Below are 16,820 nucleotides of genomic sequence, written 5' to 3' on the forward strand. Positions count from 1 at the left end.
AGGTGCACTCAGGAGGCAGCTATGCCTAGGGGCTGGCAGTCACACTGTGAGAAGGAGCCCAGTCAGTCTGTTGACCACCATGCTGGTGCTCATCATGGAGGTGGGGCTCTCCTGCTGTCAGTAGGGGCAGGGCTGGCTCCTTGTCTCCTTCTGGTTCTGTAGGAGGGGCAAGGGAGGGGAGGGAAGGATGAGGAGCTAGGTTGACTCTTGCAGGGTGAGTTGAGTTTGGCTCATGGTTTAAACTGTCTTCTTATGAGTCCTCTAGGGGGTTCTTAGTAATGAACCCAGGCCTTTGTACACACATGATACCACTGAGCTGTGTCTCCTACACAATTTTTATTATGTTTTTAGAGAGAGGGTGAAGAAGGGAAGGAGGGAGAGAGAGAGAGAGAGAGAGAGAGAGAGAGAGACACCAAAGCATCATCCATCATCCATGGAGCTCTCTTGGTGCTAGGAATTGTTCCCAAGGCCTCACTCTTGTAAGGCATGAGCTTTGCACACTGAACCACCTCTCGACCCCTCTATTGGGCTCTTTGGAGACTTTTTTAAAAAAATATTTATTTATGTATTTATTCCCTTTTGTTGCCCTTGTTGTTTTTATTGTTATAGTTATTATTGATGTCGTCGTTGTTGGATAGGACAGAGAGAAATGAAGAGAGGAGGGGAAGACAGAGAGGGGGAGAGAAAGACAGACACCTGCAGACCTGCTTCACCGCCTGTGAAGCGACTCCCCTGCAGGTGGGGAGCCGGGGGCTCGAACCAGGATCCTTAAGCCGGTCCTTGCATTTGGCGCCACGTGCACTTAATCCTCTGAGCTACCTCCCGACTCCCGACTTTTTTTTTTTAAAAAACAAGAGACAGAAAGATGAGGGGACCGCTGCTCAGCCCTTGCTTATGGTGATATGGAGATTGAACCTGGGACCTCAGAGCATGAAAGTCTCTTGCAGAACCACTGTGCTTTCTCCCCAGCTCTCTTTGGAGACTTCCATGCCAGCTGCTCCTGACCTAGGAGGAGGGACACCCCCTCTGTGTTGGTGGGCTCTGTTCTGTCTGATGACTCTTCTTACCTCCTAGCCACGTAGGTGTGCCTGCAGTCTCTTCCTCCTGGGGTCCTGTGGGCCTGCTAAGGACTTTGCTGGCTCAATCCAGGTTGGTCCTCCGTTGATCCTCCAGTGGTCTGTCTCTGCCATACAGAGGGAGAAGCCAGAGTGCCACTTTAGGATAGGAGTCGTTGATAGCCTCAGGCATGCAAATCCTGCCCTCCACCAGCTGAGCTATTCCCCCATCCATATGACGGAGTCTTCCTACATGCTTCTCCTTCTGCCCTCTCTATGTCCTGGGCTGAAACACTGCATCCTCACTTCTCGGGTGGGCTTCCTAGCTCACTGGATGGGCCCAGGGAGCCCCCACTTGATGGGAGGAGGGGGGTGGACCTATAGCAAGCACTTGAGTGGTTCACTCTGAAAGTCTTCCTCAGGGTGACATCACTCTCCCCCCTCCCTCACCCCCATTCTATACTTGTGATTTGACCTTGAGGAGTCTAGGAATCAGGGCTGCTTCTCATTCTTCCCCCTGACCTGTCTGGGTGAATACTGTATTGGGGTGTGGAGCCTCCTTTGATAGGCAACAGCCTTGCACTTTACTACCTTAGTGGAAGCTCCAATATTATAATCCTTTCTTTTGATTGGGTTTTACTTTCATGGATCTAAAATGATTTGGCTATTTCTTTAAATGTGACTTTAGGATTTAGACATTCTTGTGGCATATTGGTCTAGGGTAGGGGTATGCATCTCACTTAGGATTTAGACATTTTTACTCTTAATTTTCTCCGTTATAGTAAAAGCTCAGCAAGCCCTGTCAACCTAAATCCTGCACAGTGGCCTTCAGTGGTGACTCTTGGGGATGAGCTACCTGACAGTCAGTAGGTGGGGATTTCCCACATTTCTTAAGGGGGGGGAGGGGGCATGTATCCTTGAAGTGCTCAAGGTATAGACTAAGAATTTTAACTGGGAAAGAGACAGTTACTAGCGAAGGAACAATAAACTTGAGGGAGGATTATTTTTAGTCTAAAAGTAAGGTTAGTGACATGGTAGAAAGTTTGGATGGTAGAGGAAAACCTCCGTTAGCATTGCAGTTAATTTTCTTCATCTTTTTTTCCCTGTACAGTTGTGTTCTTGTTTTAATTTTTTTATTATCTTTATTTATTGATTGGATAGAGATAGCCAGAATTTTTTCTTTTTTTTTTGCCTCCAGGGTTATTGCTAAGCTCGGTGCCTGCACTATAAATCCCCTGCTCCTGGAGGCCATTTTTTTCCATTTTTGTTGCCCTTGTTATTATTATATAACGTTTTTGTTGTTGGATAGGATAGAGAGAAATTGAGAGAGGAAGGGGAGAGAATGATAGACACCTGCAGACCTGCTTCACTGCTTGTGAAGCAACCTCACTGCAGGTGGGGAGCCGGGGGCTTGAACCAGGATCCTTGTGAACCAGACCTTGCGCTTCACGCCATGTGTGCTTACCCCAGAAATCTTGTTTTAAAGGAACTGGTTTTGTCAGAGCTGGGGAGATAGCATAACTGTTATGCAAAAAGATCTTTGTGCCTGAGGCTCTGAAGTCTCAGGTTCAATCCCTAGCACCACCCTAAGCCAGTGCTTTAAGTAAACAAACTGGTTTTGTTATTATGAAGTTCAGAAAAACAGCAGGATGAAATGGACTGTTGAGAACATAGTGTTCATTGTCAGACTTTTTCCAGTGCAAAAATGAATATTAGGGTAAACAACTAAAGTGATCACACAAGAGTACTGTTCTATGACTTTCACTTCACACAGACCGTTGACATGCCATCATAGCCACTGTGAGCATTGCGCCATTTTCTCTCTTCAGCATATTGCATATGTGCTATTCTGGTAAGGCCAGGTTGATGTTCCCCTCCTCCTTTCTGTTAGCGTAATGTTAAGACCGTCTTAATTCTCAGAGATTCCTAGAGGGACAGAAGATTAAAGAGCACCTGCTTGTGGCGAGGCAGCTGACGCAGCAGGTAGACAGAGTAGTTGCTGTACAAACCTGCGGTCCTGGGTTTGACCCCGGGCATTGCATTTGACCCGGAGCAATGCTCTGGTCTCGGTCTCTCTCTCTCTCTCATTCTTAATTAAATAAATAAAGAGAGCTTTAAAAGAAGGGTACTATCTGGGAGCCGGGCGGTAGCGCAGCGGGTTAAGCGCATGTGGCGCAAGGCGCAGGGACCGGCGTAAGGATCCCAGTTCGCGCCCCCGGCTCCCCACCTGCAGGGGAGCCGCTTCACAGGCGGTGAAGCAGGTCTGCAGGTGTCTGTCTTTCTCTCCCCCTCTGTCTTCCCCTCTTCATTTCTCTCTGTCCTGTCCAACAACGATGACATCAATAACTACAATAATAAAACAACAAGGGCAACAAAAGGAAATAAATAAATATATAATTGGGGAGTCCAATGGTGGCGCAGCAGGTTAAGCGCAGGTGGCGCAAAGCACAGGGACCGGCGTAAGGATCCCGGTTTGAGCCCCCGGCTCCCCACCTGCAGGGGAGTCGCTTCACAGGCGGTGAAGCAGGTCTGCAGGTGTCTGTCTTTCTCTCCCCCTCTCTGTCTTCCCCTCCTCTCTCCATTTCTCTCTGTCCTATCCAACAACGGCGACAACAATAATAATTAGAACAAAAAGACAATTAGGGCAGCAAAAAGGAATAAATAAATAAATATTAAAAATATAAAAAAACGAAGGGCACTATCATAACTTTTGACATATACTGCCGACTTCCAACTCCAGAGGATGGCACTTCGAATTTTAACAGCAATTTAGAAACGAACAGATTGCTTTACTTAAATAGTACATTCAATTTTCACAGCAGTTCTAAGAGTTGTTACTCCCCCTCCCCACCCCCATGAGTATATTGAGACATAGAGCAGTTATTTTTTCCCCCATGGTGTCATGCCAACTTAGAAGGGGACTAAGGTGACATAATAAATGCCTGGGAACGATAGCAATGCACCTTGTAAGCCTTGGGGAAAGTATCTGGGAGAGCAGTCCAAATGAAGGCAATACATATCCCTGTAGCTCCTCAAGACTTTGCGTCCAACCGGTAAGTATGTGCTATCATCAGTTTTACTAATGCAACCACAAAGTTGCTTACAACCAAGCAGTGCTTTCAACAGTTTACAATCACGAGTTCATGAATTCTCCATCGGCTCTCAGGGGCAGGTAGGATGGAGGAAACAGAGACCCGGACCTCTCAGGAGCTTTCTCTGGGTCACATAGCCAGTGAGCCTCAGGACTTCAAGTTGAATCCTGTCTCTTCCTTGGTCTGTGTGTGAATGCACGCCACTGCCTCTCAGCCGTGAGGGAAGGCTCACATTTCTCTCTTTACTCGGATTCTTCAGGCTATTCTTAGAGGCTGGTACTGGGTTATAGCTCAGGCTAGAGGGGCAGCTTCTTCCATTCACTGCAGGCTGCACCACTGGACGCTGGCAGGTGGCTTTTCATGCCACTATTATTTTTACCAGGTGCTCCACTGCTTTCAACTCTCCTAGAATCTCCTTTCTTTAGTAATTAAAAACAAACAAGCAAACAAACAAAAATTTCGGGCGGCTTGGATCAGAATTTAAAACAAATGGGGAGTTTATTACATCATGGTACAGCGGGACAGTACAGTATCATCTAGGTTCAACGAAACAGGCAGCAGAGCAGTCATAATGCTGAAGGCCATGTGTCTTTTAATTAAGCTAGTTTTACCAGAGCTGAGCTCCATGTGTCCAGATCCCGTGAGAAGCGGCCACGGCAGGGTCCACAGAGGAGAGTAGCAGGAAAAAGAGCTGCAGTTGAGTTTGTAGAACAGAGAGTGACTCCCAGCAGTCTGGCATGTAAATAAGTTCCAGCGCACCCACAATCCCCTGTGGGTTTGTGTAAGTTCATACGATGCTCATAGGCTGACCTCAGCCGTATGCTAATCACATCTGTCGACCATAAGCTGGTTTCATCCATATCCCAACACCTTTCCTGAGCAGTATCCTCCCAGACCAACTTTGGGTCTTTTTTTGCAGTAGCTAAAGCACTCTACCTATTGTCACTGGCACCTCTTCCTCTTTTTGCCCCCCTTCTTCCAGTAAAGTAACTGTCTTCTCTAGCTTTGCTATTCTCAGCTACTCTCTAGCTTCTCTCCTCAGCTTCTTCCCATTTTCTGCTTCCAATATCAGCTTTGGTCATGGCGATGGGACATACCTTAAATCTAGCTGTTTTGAAAATGTAGTTCTGGGGCCAAGAAATTGCTCAGTCAGTGGAGTTTTGTTATGCGAAAGACCCTGGGTCTGAACTCCCCTGCTCTTTCTCTTTCTTAAAAAGCGCCTGCACTTCTGTCAGATTTGATGAGTACAACCTAATAAGGAATATCTTGTATGTAATTTGCTCCAACATTTTTGAAGTGGAATTCGAGAGCTGTGGTGCTCTGAAGGACTACCTTTCTTTTTTTTAAATTAAAAATCTTTTGAAACTGGGAGTCGGGCGGTAGTGCAGCAGGTTAAGCGCACGTGGCGCGAAGCACAAGGACCTGTGTAAGGATCCCGGTTTGAGCCCTCAGCTCCCCACCTGCAGGGGGGTCACTTCACAAGCAGTGAGGCAGGTCTGCAGGTGTCTATCTTTCTCTCCCCCTTTCTGTCTTCCCCTTCTCCATTTTTCTCTGTCTTATCCAACAATGATGACATCAGTAACAACAACAATAATAACTATAGCAACAAAAAAAACCCCAAGGGCAACAAAAGGGAAAATCAATAAACAAAAATTAAAAAAACAGAAAAAAATCTTTAGAAACTCAAAATTGTTTAATCTTCCAGCTCTGTTGAGATAGAATCTAGAATCAGGAAACAAAAGTCTTCTATCTCGATATTGTACATGATGTTTTGATCTATACCTTCATTGCGGAATGGATCACTATCACCAATCTAATTAGCCTGCCTGTCACTTTACATGATTATCTTTCAGTTTTGTGTGTGTGTGTGTGTGTGTGTGAAGATGAACTCTTTTAGCAGATTTCAGGTATACAATGCAGCGTTATTTATTACTAAACTATACATTGCTCAGGTTTTAACCCTCTCTTAAATTATTGACTATAAATGAGAATTACAAGTTAAATATTTATTTAAATCACGATTCTCTTTCCAAGACATTTTTCTTAAGACTTTATGAGTTAGGTTGCTCCATTGCTTGCAGTAATTTTTCCAGTGCTTATATTACTGTAAGTCCTTGAATGTGGCAACATCTTGAAGAGAGCACAGAATTCTGTTTGGAAAGGGCTCTGTAGCCTTTTCCTCTAAATTTTTTGACCATGTTCATTTTTTTTCTTTTTTCTTTCTTTTTTTAATTATTATTTTTTTTAATTTATAAAAAGGAAACACTAACAAAACCATAGGGTAAGAGGGGCACAGCTCCACACAGTTCCCCCCACCAGAGCTCCGTATCCCATCCCCTTCCCTGATAGCTTTCCTATTCTTTAGCCCTCTGGGAGTGTGGACCCAGTGTCATTGTGGGGTGCAGAAGGTGGAAGGTTCATTTTTACTCCTGGTACATTGAAGGAAACTTTGGTGCTTTGGTCTTTCTCACTAGTTCTCTGCATTTTTGCCTCTCTGTCTCTTATCTAAACAACTGCAGGGGCAGGCAGTGGTGCACCTGATTAAGCGCACACATTACAGTGTGCGAGGACCCAGGTTCAAGCCCCTGGTCCCTACCTGCAGGGGGAAAACTTCACTAGCGGTGAAGCAGGGCTACAGGTGTCTCTCTGTCTTCTTTCCTCCATATCTCCCTCTCCTCTCTCAAATTCTGTCTCTACCCAATAATAAAAAAGATATTGTGTACTACTACTACTTATTCAAACTATCAGAAGAGGAAAAAGCATGGTGCTGAAATTCTGCCTACTTGCAGGTTGCTTGCCCATCAATCCCGTGTGTGTGTGTGTGTGTGTATGTGTGTGTGTGTGTGTGTGTGTGTGTGTGTGTGATTGAGTTGAGAAATATGTGGATAGTAAATAAAAGGGTGTGGGTTTTCATTGGGACTGACTGCTTTGAAGTTCCCTTTTCTCTGTTGCTTCTACCATACTAGCGTTAAATGATGTGTTTTTGTCTGTTGATTGTCAGTCTGTTTATAGATCCCAGTAGTGAAAGAGGAGGGATTTGCATACCCTTTCCATTCTTTAGTTTGCGTTGAGTCACGTGGTGCGCTCTTTACCTTTATAATCGTGAATGTGGACAGAACTCCTCATTTTTAACCTATAAGTTTTTTTTTATACAATCTGAAGATTCCACTATGAAAATGAGAAATTACCCCAAGAGCATGTGAGTCTCTTCTGCACTTGTTCCCAGTTTGCATTACATATTTTCTGTGTGTTTGCAGACGGTTCTGTGATGGTAGTGAAGCCACCTGTGCTTTGTCTGCCGATTGATTTTACACAGAAAATCAAAACCAGTAATTGCATTTACATTATTACAGTCATATATCTATTGTACAACCTAGGCATGTCATAGAAGGAAACAGAACCTTAGGTCAGAATAGCTACTGCTTCAAGGAATCTATTTATTTTATTTTTAATTTCTTCACCACATTAAGTTCACATTCAATTACTGATGTTTCTTGCTTTTTGCATCATTTTCTTCTTGGGTTCTTTGCCATTCACCACCCCCCCCCCCGCCCCCTGTCCCCGCCTTCCTCCTGGAGTGAACCCCAGAGGACTCAGGTGGTGAGCTTTCTGATGCTTCTCTTGACCATCTTTGTCCATCACCTAAGATTGCAATAGTGGATTAGTAAGTAACGGGTGGGTCCCCTCTTTATTTTTCTCTGGGCGTTTGTCCCAAAGAAACTTGTAGCTTAAATGGCAGGGCTGATTGGGGGCTCTGTCTAGGTGTGTGTATACATTGACTGGTTTGCATGTGGGGTACAGAGGCAGGAGCAGTCAGAGGGCAAAGAACAGTGAGAGCCCATTGTGGATGGTCAAGTTAGGGGGTTATGGCTCTGTGAATTTCACTCCTGTCCAAGGCCGCTTTCATATCAGTGTCTCCTTTCCACCATCCCTGCCACCCAGGCTGGCGCTTCCTTCAGAGGTTAAAGTCGTCCCAAGTTCCCTCTTTTTCCCAGAGTCCCTTTTTCCTCCACAAGCAGATTGCCCCTTTCTTTGGATTTCATTGTAGGGTAGGGATGGGGGTAGGGGTGAGATCATAGTCTGTGTGTGTGTGTCTGGGGGTGAGGTGGTGTGGGAGAGCCCCAGGCCCAGCAGTCATGCGTGCACATGTGTCACTGAGGTTGCAGGGGTGGCTTGCACAGGATGTGGCCCAACGTGTGGTGCCACTAAACCCAAGGAAAAGAATGACCTGCCTCCTGCCTCGCCTCCGTTCAGCTCTTTCACATTCAGACCATGCCAGTGCGCTGCCGGTCTGGAACGCCTCTGCCAGCAGCTACCGTCCCTCGGTAGCACAGCAGGAACAGGCCAGCTTCCAGCCACATTAGTGGTGAACTTTAATAGGGCATGCTTATTTTTATTGACACTGCCTGCCAATGACAGAATGAAACCTGCCTCCCATTTATTGCAATGAGACTGCAATGGTAAATGCAATGACATTGCATTTCCTTTAAAAAGCGTTTATTTAACGAAATCGTAGGAAGCTGCTTTAAAGAACAGTATTAACTACTAAGCTAGGTTAAATCAGGATATAGCAAAAAAACGTGGTGCCCTAGGGAGTCGGGCGGTGGCGCAGTGGGTTAAGCACACGTGGCGCAAAGCGCAGGGACCAGCGTAAGGATCCGGGTTCGAGCCCCCGGCTCCCCACCTGCAGGGGAGTCGCTTCACAGGCGGTGAAGCAGGTCTGCAGCTGTCTGTCTTTCCCTCCCCTCTCTCTCTGTCTTCCCCTCCTCTCTCCATTTCTCTCTGTCCTATCCAACAACAAAGCAACGTCAACAATGGCAATAATAACCGCAACGAGGCTGCAACAACTAGGGCAACAAAAAGGGGGAAAAATGGCCTCCAGGAGCGGTGGATTCATGGTGCAGGCACCGAGCCCAGCAATAACCCTGGAGGGAAAAGAAAAAAAAAACAACATGGTGCCCTAAGGGGCGGTCTGTTACACATTCTGGGTTATTCTGATTTGATATCTTGTGCCCCTTTCCAGGCCTTGCTATTTTCTGGTTAGTCCCCTGGGTTCATGGCAAGGGAGATATTTTGTTCTGGTGTCTTTGAGTTTTGGCTTGATATGACTCTGTAAATGAGGAAAAGTAGGGAAGTATATGATTCTGTCTTGAACTGGAATTTCATCTTTCAGGTTTCATTACTTGTTTGATTTATTTTTTTAGTGTTTCATTTATTTATTGGATATCTATAGAGAGAGAAATCAAGAGGGGAAGGGCAAGCGGGGGGGGGCAGAGAGAGAGAGAGAGAGACTGAGACCTGCACTTGGGGGCTTGAACCTGGGTCCTTGCACACTGTAACATGTACACTCAACTGGGTATATGCTACCACTGGTCCCTTCTTGATTTCTTTAAAAAAAAGATTTATTTTCATGGGAGAGGGAGGGTAATGGAGAGAAAGAAGTAGGGAGGGAGAGAGAGAGGGAAAGGGAGGGAGAGAGTTATCAGAGCACAGTTCAACTCTAGCCAGGGATTGAACCTGTGACCTGTAGGGGCTCAGGCATATAAGTCTAGTGTACTTATGTGTAGTTATGCTGTTTTTCTGGCCCTAATCTAGTTCTTTAATCTCCTTGGTATTGATCTGAATGTTAGGGTTTAAGGGCCTTCCTACCCCCATTAGCTCACCAGTGTCCGCTTGGGGGCTAGAGATAGGCATGAGCTCACGGACGCACGAACAGACCAGGTGCTGAAAGGCCACCAGCTTGGTAGGGTTGAAGCTTGGCTCTGCCTTAGGGGAGGGAGATGTTGGGTCAGAACTTCACACTCAGACTTGGACTTCTCTGGCCTTGCAGGTAGGTATGTGTTTTATTTGCATCTTTGCCCAGAATAGAGCAATGTAGTCTACAGGGAACATCTGTTGACAGATACTCACCTCACGCCCTCCACCCTTCATCTTCTTGGATGCCCTAGTGTGTCTTTGGAGCTGTGGACACTCACATGCCAGCCTTGCATGGGCAAATTTCGAGATCCATGGGGTCTTTGAACACAGGGGACCCTCACGCAGTGGTTACCCATAGCACCTCCCCACACTCAGCCTCCAGGCTCTCAGCCCTCTGTCTGCTTAGCATTGGTCTATAGTTGTTCCACTCTGGGACGTCTCTGACCGGACTCCGAAGACTGGCCACACAGATGCTTGCTTTCTACCTTGGTGGGAAGGGGAGGAGAGCCACTTACCAACATGTTCCGATGGAAGAAGCACTTTAGACGGAAATTCCGGAAACCCAGAAAGCCCGTATCTCTTGGAGGCTGACCACTTGTCACCTGCTTCCTCGTCTCTTTAGTATTTGCCAGCCCACCTCTGCTGTTTACATTCACAACAGATTTCCTCGCCACTAACCACACATTTTCCCTTTCTAAAATGACTTTTTTCTTTTTCTCTTACAGTTTATTGCATGGGTCTAGAACTTTCCACAAGACTCCTGACTCACTTTTTCAGAGTTGTTCTGTGATATATCCTGTACCTGTGTGTAATCTCCACGACGTCCTCACCTCATTTGACTTTTAAAAATCACTTCATCCTGATTATATTCCTTGTATGATTAGCAGTGTTAACGGTGACTGCTTCTCATGCTTGCTGTTTGAGACTGCCCTTATAGGATACACCAGGGTGATGTCAGCATAGATCAGGAACAAAGTTCAAATGTCACGTTTAATGCCATTGATGATGACTTGCAGACCTGACATACTTTGCTCTGATGTGCACTCTTGTGCTCAGTTCTGTTTCAGGATGTCCTTTTAAATTGTTTCGCTCTTTCTTTCTCCCCTAATCCACACTGTCTAAATAGTTTAGACGTGGAATGCATTCTGTTTCTAGAGGAGACTCATAGGCTTCTCCCCCTTTGTGGTTCATCATTGTTTTCTGGAAGCTTCTCAGCCTTTTCTCCAGTTCCTTTTCCTGACACATGTTATGAACAGCAGCAGTGTTCACTGGCCTCCCTCCTGAGCCAGGCTGTCTGCCCACGTTCCTGACCTGACCTTCGTAATGGTCAGTGTGGCAGGGTGGCAAGGTCAGTGAATTCTCCTGGTGCAGCAGGAGTGGGGACACAGCATTTCACTTCTGAACCTCATAGGAAACATGATCAACAAAAATAGACATGGCACCTTTTGGTTCCTGGGCAGGTTCTTGTGGAGGTTTCACTGAAATGGTCCCCAGAGGTCACATTCTCACTTGGCCACCAAGGGTAAGGGTCCTAAGGTTTTCTTTGTGGAAGCCCAGAGACCTGAAGACAAACTGATGCTGGAGACAGAAGGCACCTAGCAATGTCTGGGTCATTGCTCTCTTGTGAACGTCACTGCTTATTTTTGGCTTAGGCTCTTTCTTAAAGAAAAAAATTTAAAAAAACCCCCCAACTTGAAGTTATTTCACAACACACCTAGTCCCTCGGTTCTTGTGGGAGTTTGAGAAACTTACCAAATGGTTGAGTAGTCAGAAATAGGAAAGCCAGCACGGAAGGGACATGGCAGCCTCCCTTGAAGGGTGTGAACCACACCGGGTCTCTGACCAATGTGTTTCCACATGGCTGACTTGTGGGGGCTGGCGGAGCTGCCGGATGGCTGCTTTGTTCCCTCCCCCCAAAGCCAGCCCAGCACCTGTCTTCAGCCATGATGCTCTTGTGATAGCCCACATGGCTAAGTTCTGCACTAACCTGTGGTTAGTGTTGCCAGTACATGTGGGATGCATACTTAATGCCGGTGGAATTCACACGACAGACACGCCACCATGGATTTCCACCACGTTTACCTTTCTGTGCAGTCACGACCAGCCACTTGTGATTCCGGAACATTTTTATTGCCCCTCTCCACAGAAACCATTAAGAAGTCACTTAGCCAGTCCTCTCCCTCCAGCCATCAGCCTTCTTTCTCTATGGCTTCTTTGTTTGTTTGTTTGTGTCTGGACATTTCATGCAATGGTGTCATGTAATATGTAGCTTTAGAACAATTTTTTTAAATCTGACTCTTTTCCTTTGAGCCAATGTTTTCGGGGTTCGTAAAGCAGCCTGCATCAAGTGTCATTCCTTTTATGGCTACATCACATTCTGTTTTATTCATGCTTTGCTTCTCTGTCCCTCTTCTGATGGACGTGTGAGTTGTTTTCGCTTCATCCCAATCTTGTGATAACACCACTAGGGACATTTGTGTACGGGTCTTTGCTTCAACATCTTTTCTCATTTCTCTTGAGTATAAACTAGGAGTGGGTTTGTTGGGTCTGTGGTAAATTCTATTTTTAGCTATTTGAGGAACCACAAAAACACATGTGAAGTGCTAAGATAACAACTACAGAAAGATACCATAGTTTCTGATATGTGTGTATTATATATTAGAAAACCTTTTTAATTAGTGATTTAATACTGATTTACAAAATGATGAGATAATAGGTATATTTCCACACCGTTCCCACCACTAGAGCTCTGTGTCCCCATCCCTGCCATTTGAAACTGCAGTGGTTCACTCAAGGTCACACATATGGGTTGACTATTATTTCTGTAAGTGTGTGTGTGTGTGTGTGTGTGTGTGTGTGTGTGTGTGTGTGTGTGTGTGTATTTGCCCTCCTCCGCCTTAGTCCTGCCTTCTCTTCCTTTCTATGTCACACCTACACCTATTGCTACTTCTGAATGTCCTTTTTTCCCTCTTTTTTCTCCAGGTCTTGATGGAATTGGAGTTTAGAGCTCTCTGGTCATCTTCCCCTAACATTTCTCTCCCTCTTGGGGTATGGACCAGAATTCTTTTGGGGGTACATAAGGCGGTAATTGCTTCTCCACAGGACATGGGTGTTGGCAGGTTAATCCATACCCTCAGCCTGCTTATTAGAAAACTTTTTAAAATAAGAGGCAGAATAAGGCTCCTATCTTAACTCCTCTACTAACTAACAATGACTATGGGCAAATTATTCAACGTCCCTTGGCCTGTTTTTCACCTAGATTATGGAGAGAATTAGCGGGTGCCTCCGGGTTAGAGTCAGTGGACACCCAGGTGATATCATGCAACAGAAAGTGTATTACCAATCTCATCATCATCATCACTATGATTCGCTTGGTGTCTGGCATCAAACAATCCACAGATACTGTGATCATTAGTTTAGGACAACAAACAGTCACCAAAGCCTGATCATGATTCACTGCTGCAAAGGAATGATCGCACTGCAGTTGTACGAGAGACGTGAATTACCCCCAAAGCAGCGCCTTCAGCGTTGGCACCTGCTAGTCTCTGCTAGAGGCACGTTGCATTTTCCCTTTCAGGTCAGTGCCACTTTCAGAGGCGGAGGGGCCTTTGCAGGCAGAGAAGTGACTTTTTACACTCTTCCCTTTTGCTCACTTTCTGGGTTTTTGATGTATGAACCACATCCTGGTTATGCACAGAGGAGCCAGAGGATACTAGTAACCTGCCCCAGCTCGTGGGTAAGGATTCAGAGAAAGATTCGATGGAGTCAGTGACTAGTCAAGCAGAAATGATTTTGTCTTGATGATTCTTAAACTGGACTGTATGTAAAAAAATTAAATTCTTAAACAGATCATTCAGAGATCACCACTATTTAAGAAAGCCATGCATTCCTGTACTATTTTAGATGTCTGTGAAAGCGCTACTGGAAATATTTTGCACTTATTACTTGGGAACAGATTTTCAAGCTATGGGATATTTTCCTGTACCCCAATTCTTGCAGTAAAATGCTATTCCTGTTTGTGTGGGCAGAGCAGAACCTGCCCATTTTTCTACTGGACATCTATGCTGGTTTTTTTTTTTTTTTATCTTCGCACCCACAGAGCATCTGTGCCAGATCATCTTTGTAGCTGTGCTTTTGTACACATTTATGATCACGACTTCATTTCTTGGGTGAGATTTCTCTAGTCAGTCCAGCATGCAACAAGAGCCCACTGCTCTGTTACACTGTCCCCAGCTGCAGCCTTTTCCCATCTCTGCTCACAGTCACATTGAATTTTGAGGCACAGGGCGCCTCTTTGATGTCTACCATTGCTCTTTGTGACTGTTTTGTGTCTTTCACTGAAAATCCACCTTACAGGTAAGCATCCTTTTGGAGCGTGGAGTGGACGGCAGTGTGGCACAGGACGCAGTTTTATGTGTGGTCAGATCACCAAGGTCTGAGCCTGCCTGGAGCTTTCACACCCGCCACTGTCACTCAGCCAGGCCTCTCATGCCACTCACAGTCTGCTTTGGGGTAGCCTGGTCTGGCTTGTTAAGAGGTTGTTATTCCTCTCTACACTGGGGCTTCTTTTCTGTGGCCTCTTTAGAAAAGCTGTTAGGAATGATGGATGCAGATACATTCCTGTTTCTTCCCCAGAGACAGCTCTGAACCATATTCATTCATTCTCACGAACACTAAGACTTGCCAGTGCCAGGCACTGCTCAGAGTATGGGGCCATTGCTCCCTACTAGACTGGATGGCCCCAACTTGCAGAGATTACATTTTGACAAGGGAGACAAAGAAATAAAGAAGGACGGGAGTCGGGCGGTAGCGCAGCGGGTTAAGCGCAGGTGGCGCAAAGCACAAGGACTGGCATAAGGATCCCGGTTCGAACCCCAGCTCCCCACCTGCAGGGGAGTCGCTTCACAGGCAGTGAAGCAGGTCTGCAGGTGTCTATCTTTCTCTCCTCCTCTCTGTTTTCCCCTCCTCTCTCCATTTCTCTCTGTCCTATCCAACAACGACGACATAATAATAACTACAACAATAAAACAACAAGGGCAACAAAAGGGAATAAATAAATAAAATAAATGTAAAAAAAAAGAAAAGCAATAAAGAAGGAAAAAAAAAAAAGAAGAAAGAAAGAATACCGGGGGTCGGGCAGTAGCGCAGCGGGTTAAGCGCACATGGCGCGAAGCGCAAGGACCGGCGTAAGGATCCCGGTTCGAGGCCCTGGCTCCTCCCTGCAGGGGAGTCGCTTCACAGGCGGTGAAGCAGGTCTGCAGGTGTCTCTCTTTCTCTCCCCCTCTCTGTCTTCCCCTCCTCTCTCCATTTCTTTCTGTCCTATCTAACAACGACATCAATAACAACAACAATAATAACTACAACAATAAAAAGACAACAAGGGCATCAAAAGGGAAAATTAAAAAAAAAAAAAGAAATAAAGAATACCCAATGGTGGTAAATGCCACAAATAAACATGGTGAAGTGGCCCTGTGTGAGGAGAGTGAGCTGGGCATGAGAAAGTGTCTTGGTGGAGGGGGAACAGGTGTAAAGGTGTGAGTATCAGGAGCAAAGCTACACTAAGGCACATGGGTGGGCTTTGCACTTGATAGGGACCCCGTAAACCCCAGAGGGTGTTGAGGTAAGACGAGACTGGAGGCTGACTGCCACCAAGCACACAGCAGGAAGTGGTCAGTTTGCCTAACGAACTGACCAACAATGGGTCTGACAGATTCAGCAGATGTGAACAGAATTCTGTAGCACATGTTTCTTTACTCTGTTGATTTGCTTGTGTTCCTGGTATAAAGTTGACTTGGTCCCTGACTTTTAGAAGGCTCTCTCTCACTGTGTGTTCACGTGGTCTCTCCTATGTGTGTGTTTGGGGTGGGGAAAGGACCCTGGCATCTTCTCTTCTTCTTATAAGGACACATTGGCTGAGAGCCCTACTGTTAAGACTTTATTTAGCTTTAATCACACCTTTTAAAGCCTCATCTCCAAATACGGTGACACTGGGTGCTGAGGCTTCAACAGATGCACTTGGGGAGGGTGCACAGTCAGTCCACCACACTGACTCTCTGCTTGTATCTCGGACACCGAGAGGATTGCTGATACCATGTTGCAAGTTGTCCTTGTAGATTTTCCTTTTGTCAGTTGTACTTTGGCTCCAGTTAACCTGAAGTCCTTCTTTGTTCTCCAGACCTATGATTCACCGTAAGCAGCACTGGCATTTTAAGCCACCTTTTCATTATTAGTTTGAAGTATGTGTGATTATGTAGGTGAGACCCTCATGTGCTAGGAATTAACTGGTTGGTTGGGTAGGATACATCCTTTTCTGTTTATTTCTTTGCACTTTGCTGACCATTTTCTGAAGCATTCTCGTAGAAATGTAAAGCTGAATTGGCCTCATACAAGAGCCGGCTGACAGTAGGCTAGATGCCTGCCCTTGAATTCTACTCATTTCCAGTGCTCACAGTCACAGTCACTTGCGTCTAGAGGTAGATATTTTAAGATCGATGTAAAAATCTTCATTGGAGGCTGGGTAATGGCACACTCAGTTGAGTGCATGTTACCATGTGCAGGGACCCAGGTTCAAGCCCCCTGTTCCCACCTGCGGGGGGAAGCTTCACAAGTAGTGAAGAGCTCTGTAAGTGTCTCTTTCTCTCCCTGTCTCCCCCTTCCAGCTCAGCTTCTCTCTGTCTGTATCCAATAAATATATTTTAAAATGAATATCTTGGTTCTAATTTAAAGCAAGTGAATTCATCTGCCGGCTTTATAAATCACTGGGACAGACCTTCTGAAAGTGGTTTTCTTTTTCCTTCCAGATAAGGCGCCTCTGTCCAAAAGTCTCCTCCTGGTTCCCGGTGCTCTGTCAGTCTTGCTGGCCCTCCTTGTGCCACACTGCCAGAGGTTCTTTGTGTATGACCTCCAGGCTGTCAAGGATGACTTCCAGGTGAGCTCTGCTTCCAGGCTCCAGGGGGTGGAGTCGGGGAGAGGGAGC

At 45.9% G+C, this 16,820-nt stretch overlaps 1 protein-coding gene across 3 annotated transcripts in view; it reads left to right on the forward strand.

The window, feature by feature from the left end:
• UBAC2 (UBA domain containing 2) overlaps positions 1-16,820 on the forward strand; it is a 195,747-nt gene that overhangs the window by 8,413 nt on the left and 170,514 nt on the right. For all 3 annotated transcript variants that reach the window (XM_016187601.2, XM_060191807.1, XM_060191808.1), the window contains exon 2: positions 16,645-16,772. In XM_016187601.2, coding sequence (XP_016043087.1) covers positions 16,645-16,772 — 128 coding nt within the window. The remainder of the gene's footprint in view (positions 1-16,644; positions 16,773-16,820) is intronic.

This window comes from Erinaceus europaeus, chromosome 5, assembly GCF_950295315.1.
Source record: "Erinaceus europaeus chromosome 5, mEriEur2.1, whole genome shotgun sequence".
Lineage (NCBI taxonomy): Eukaryota > Metazoa > Chordata > Mammalia > Eulipotyphla > Erinaceidae > Erinaceus > Erinaceus europaeus.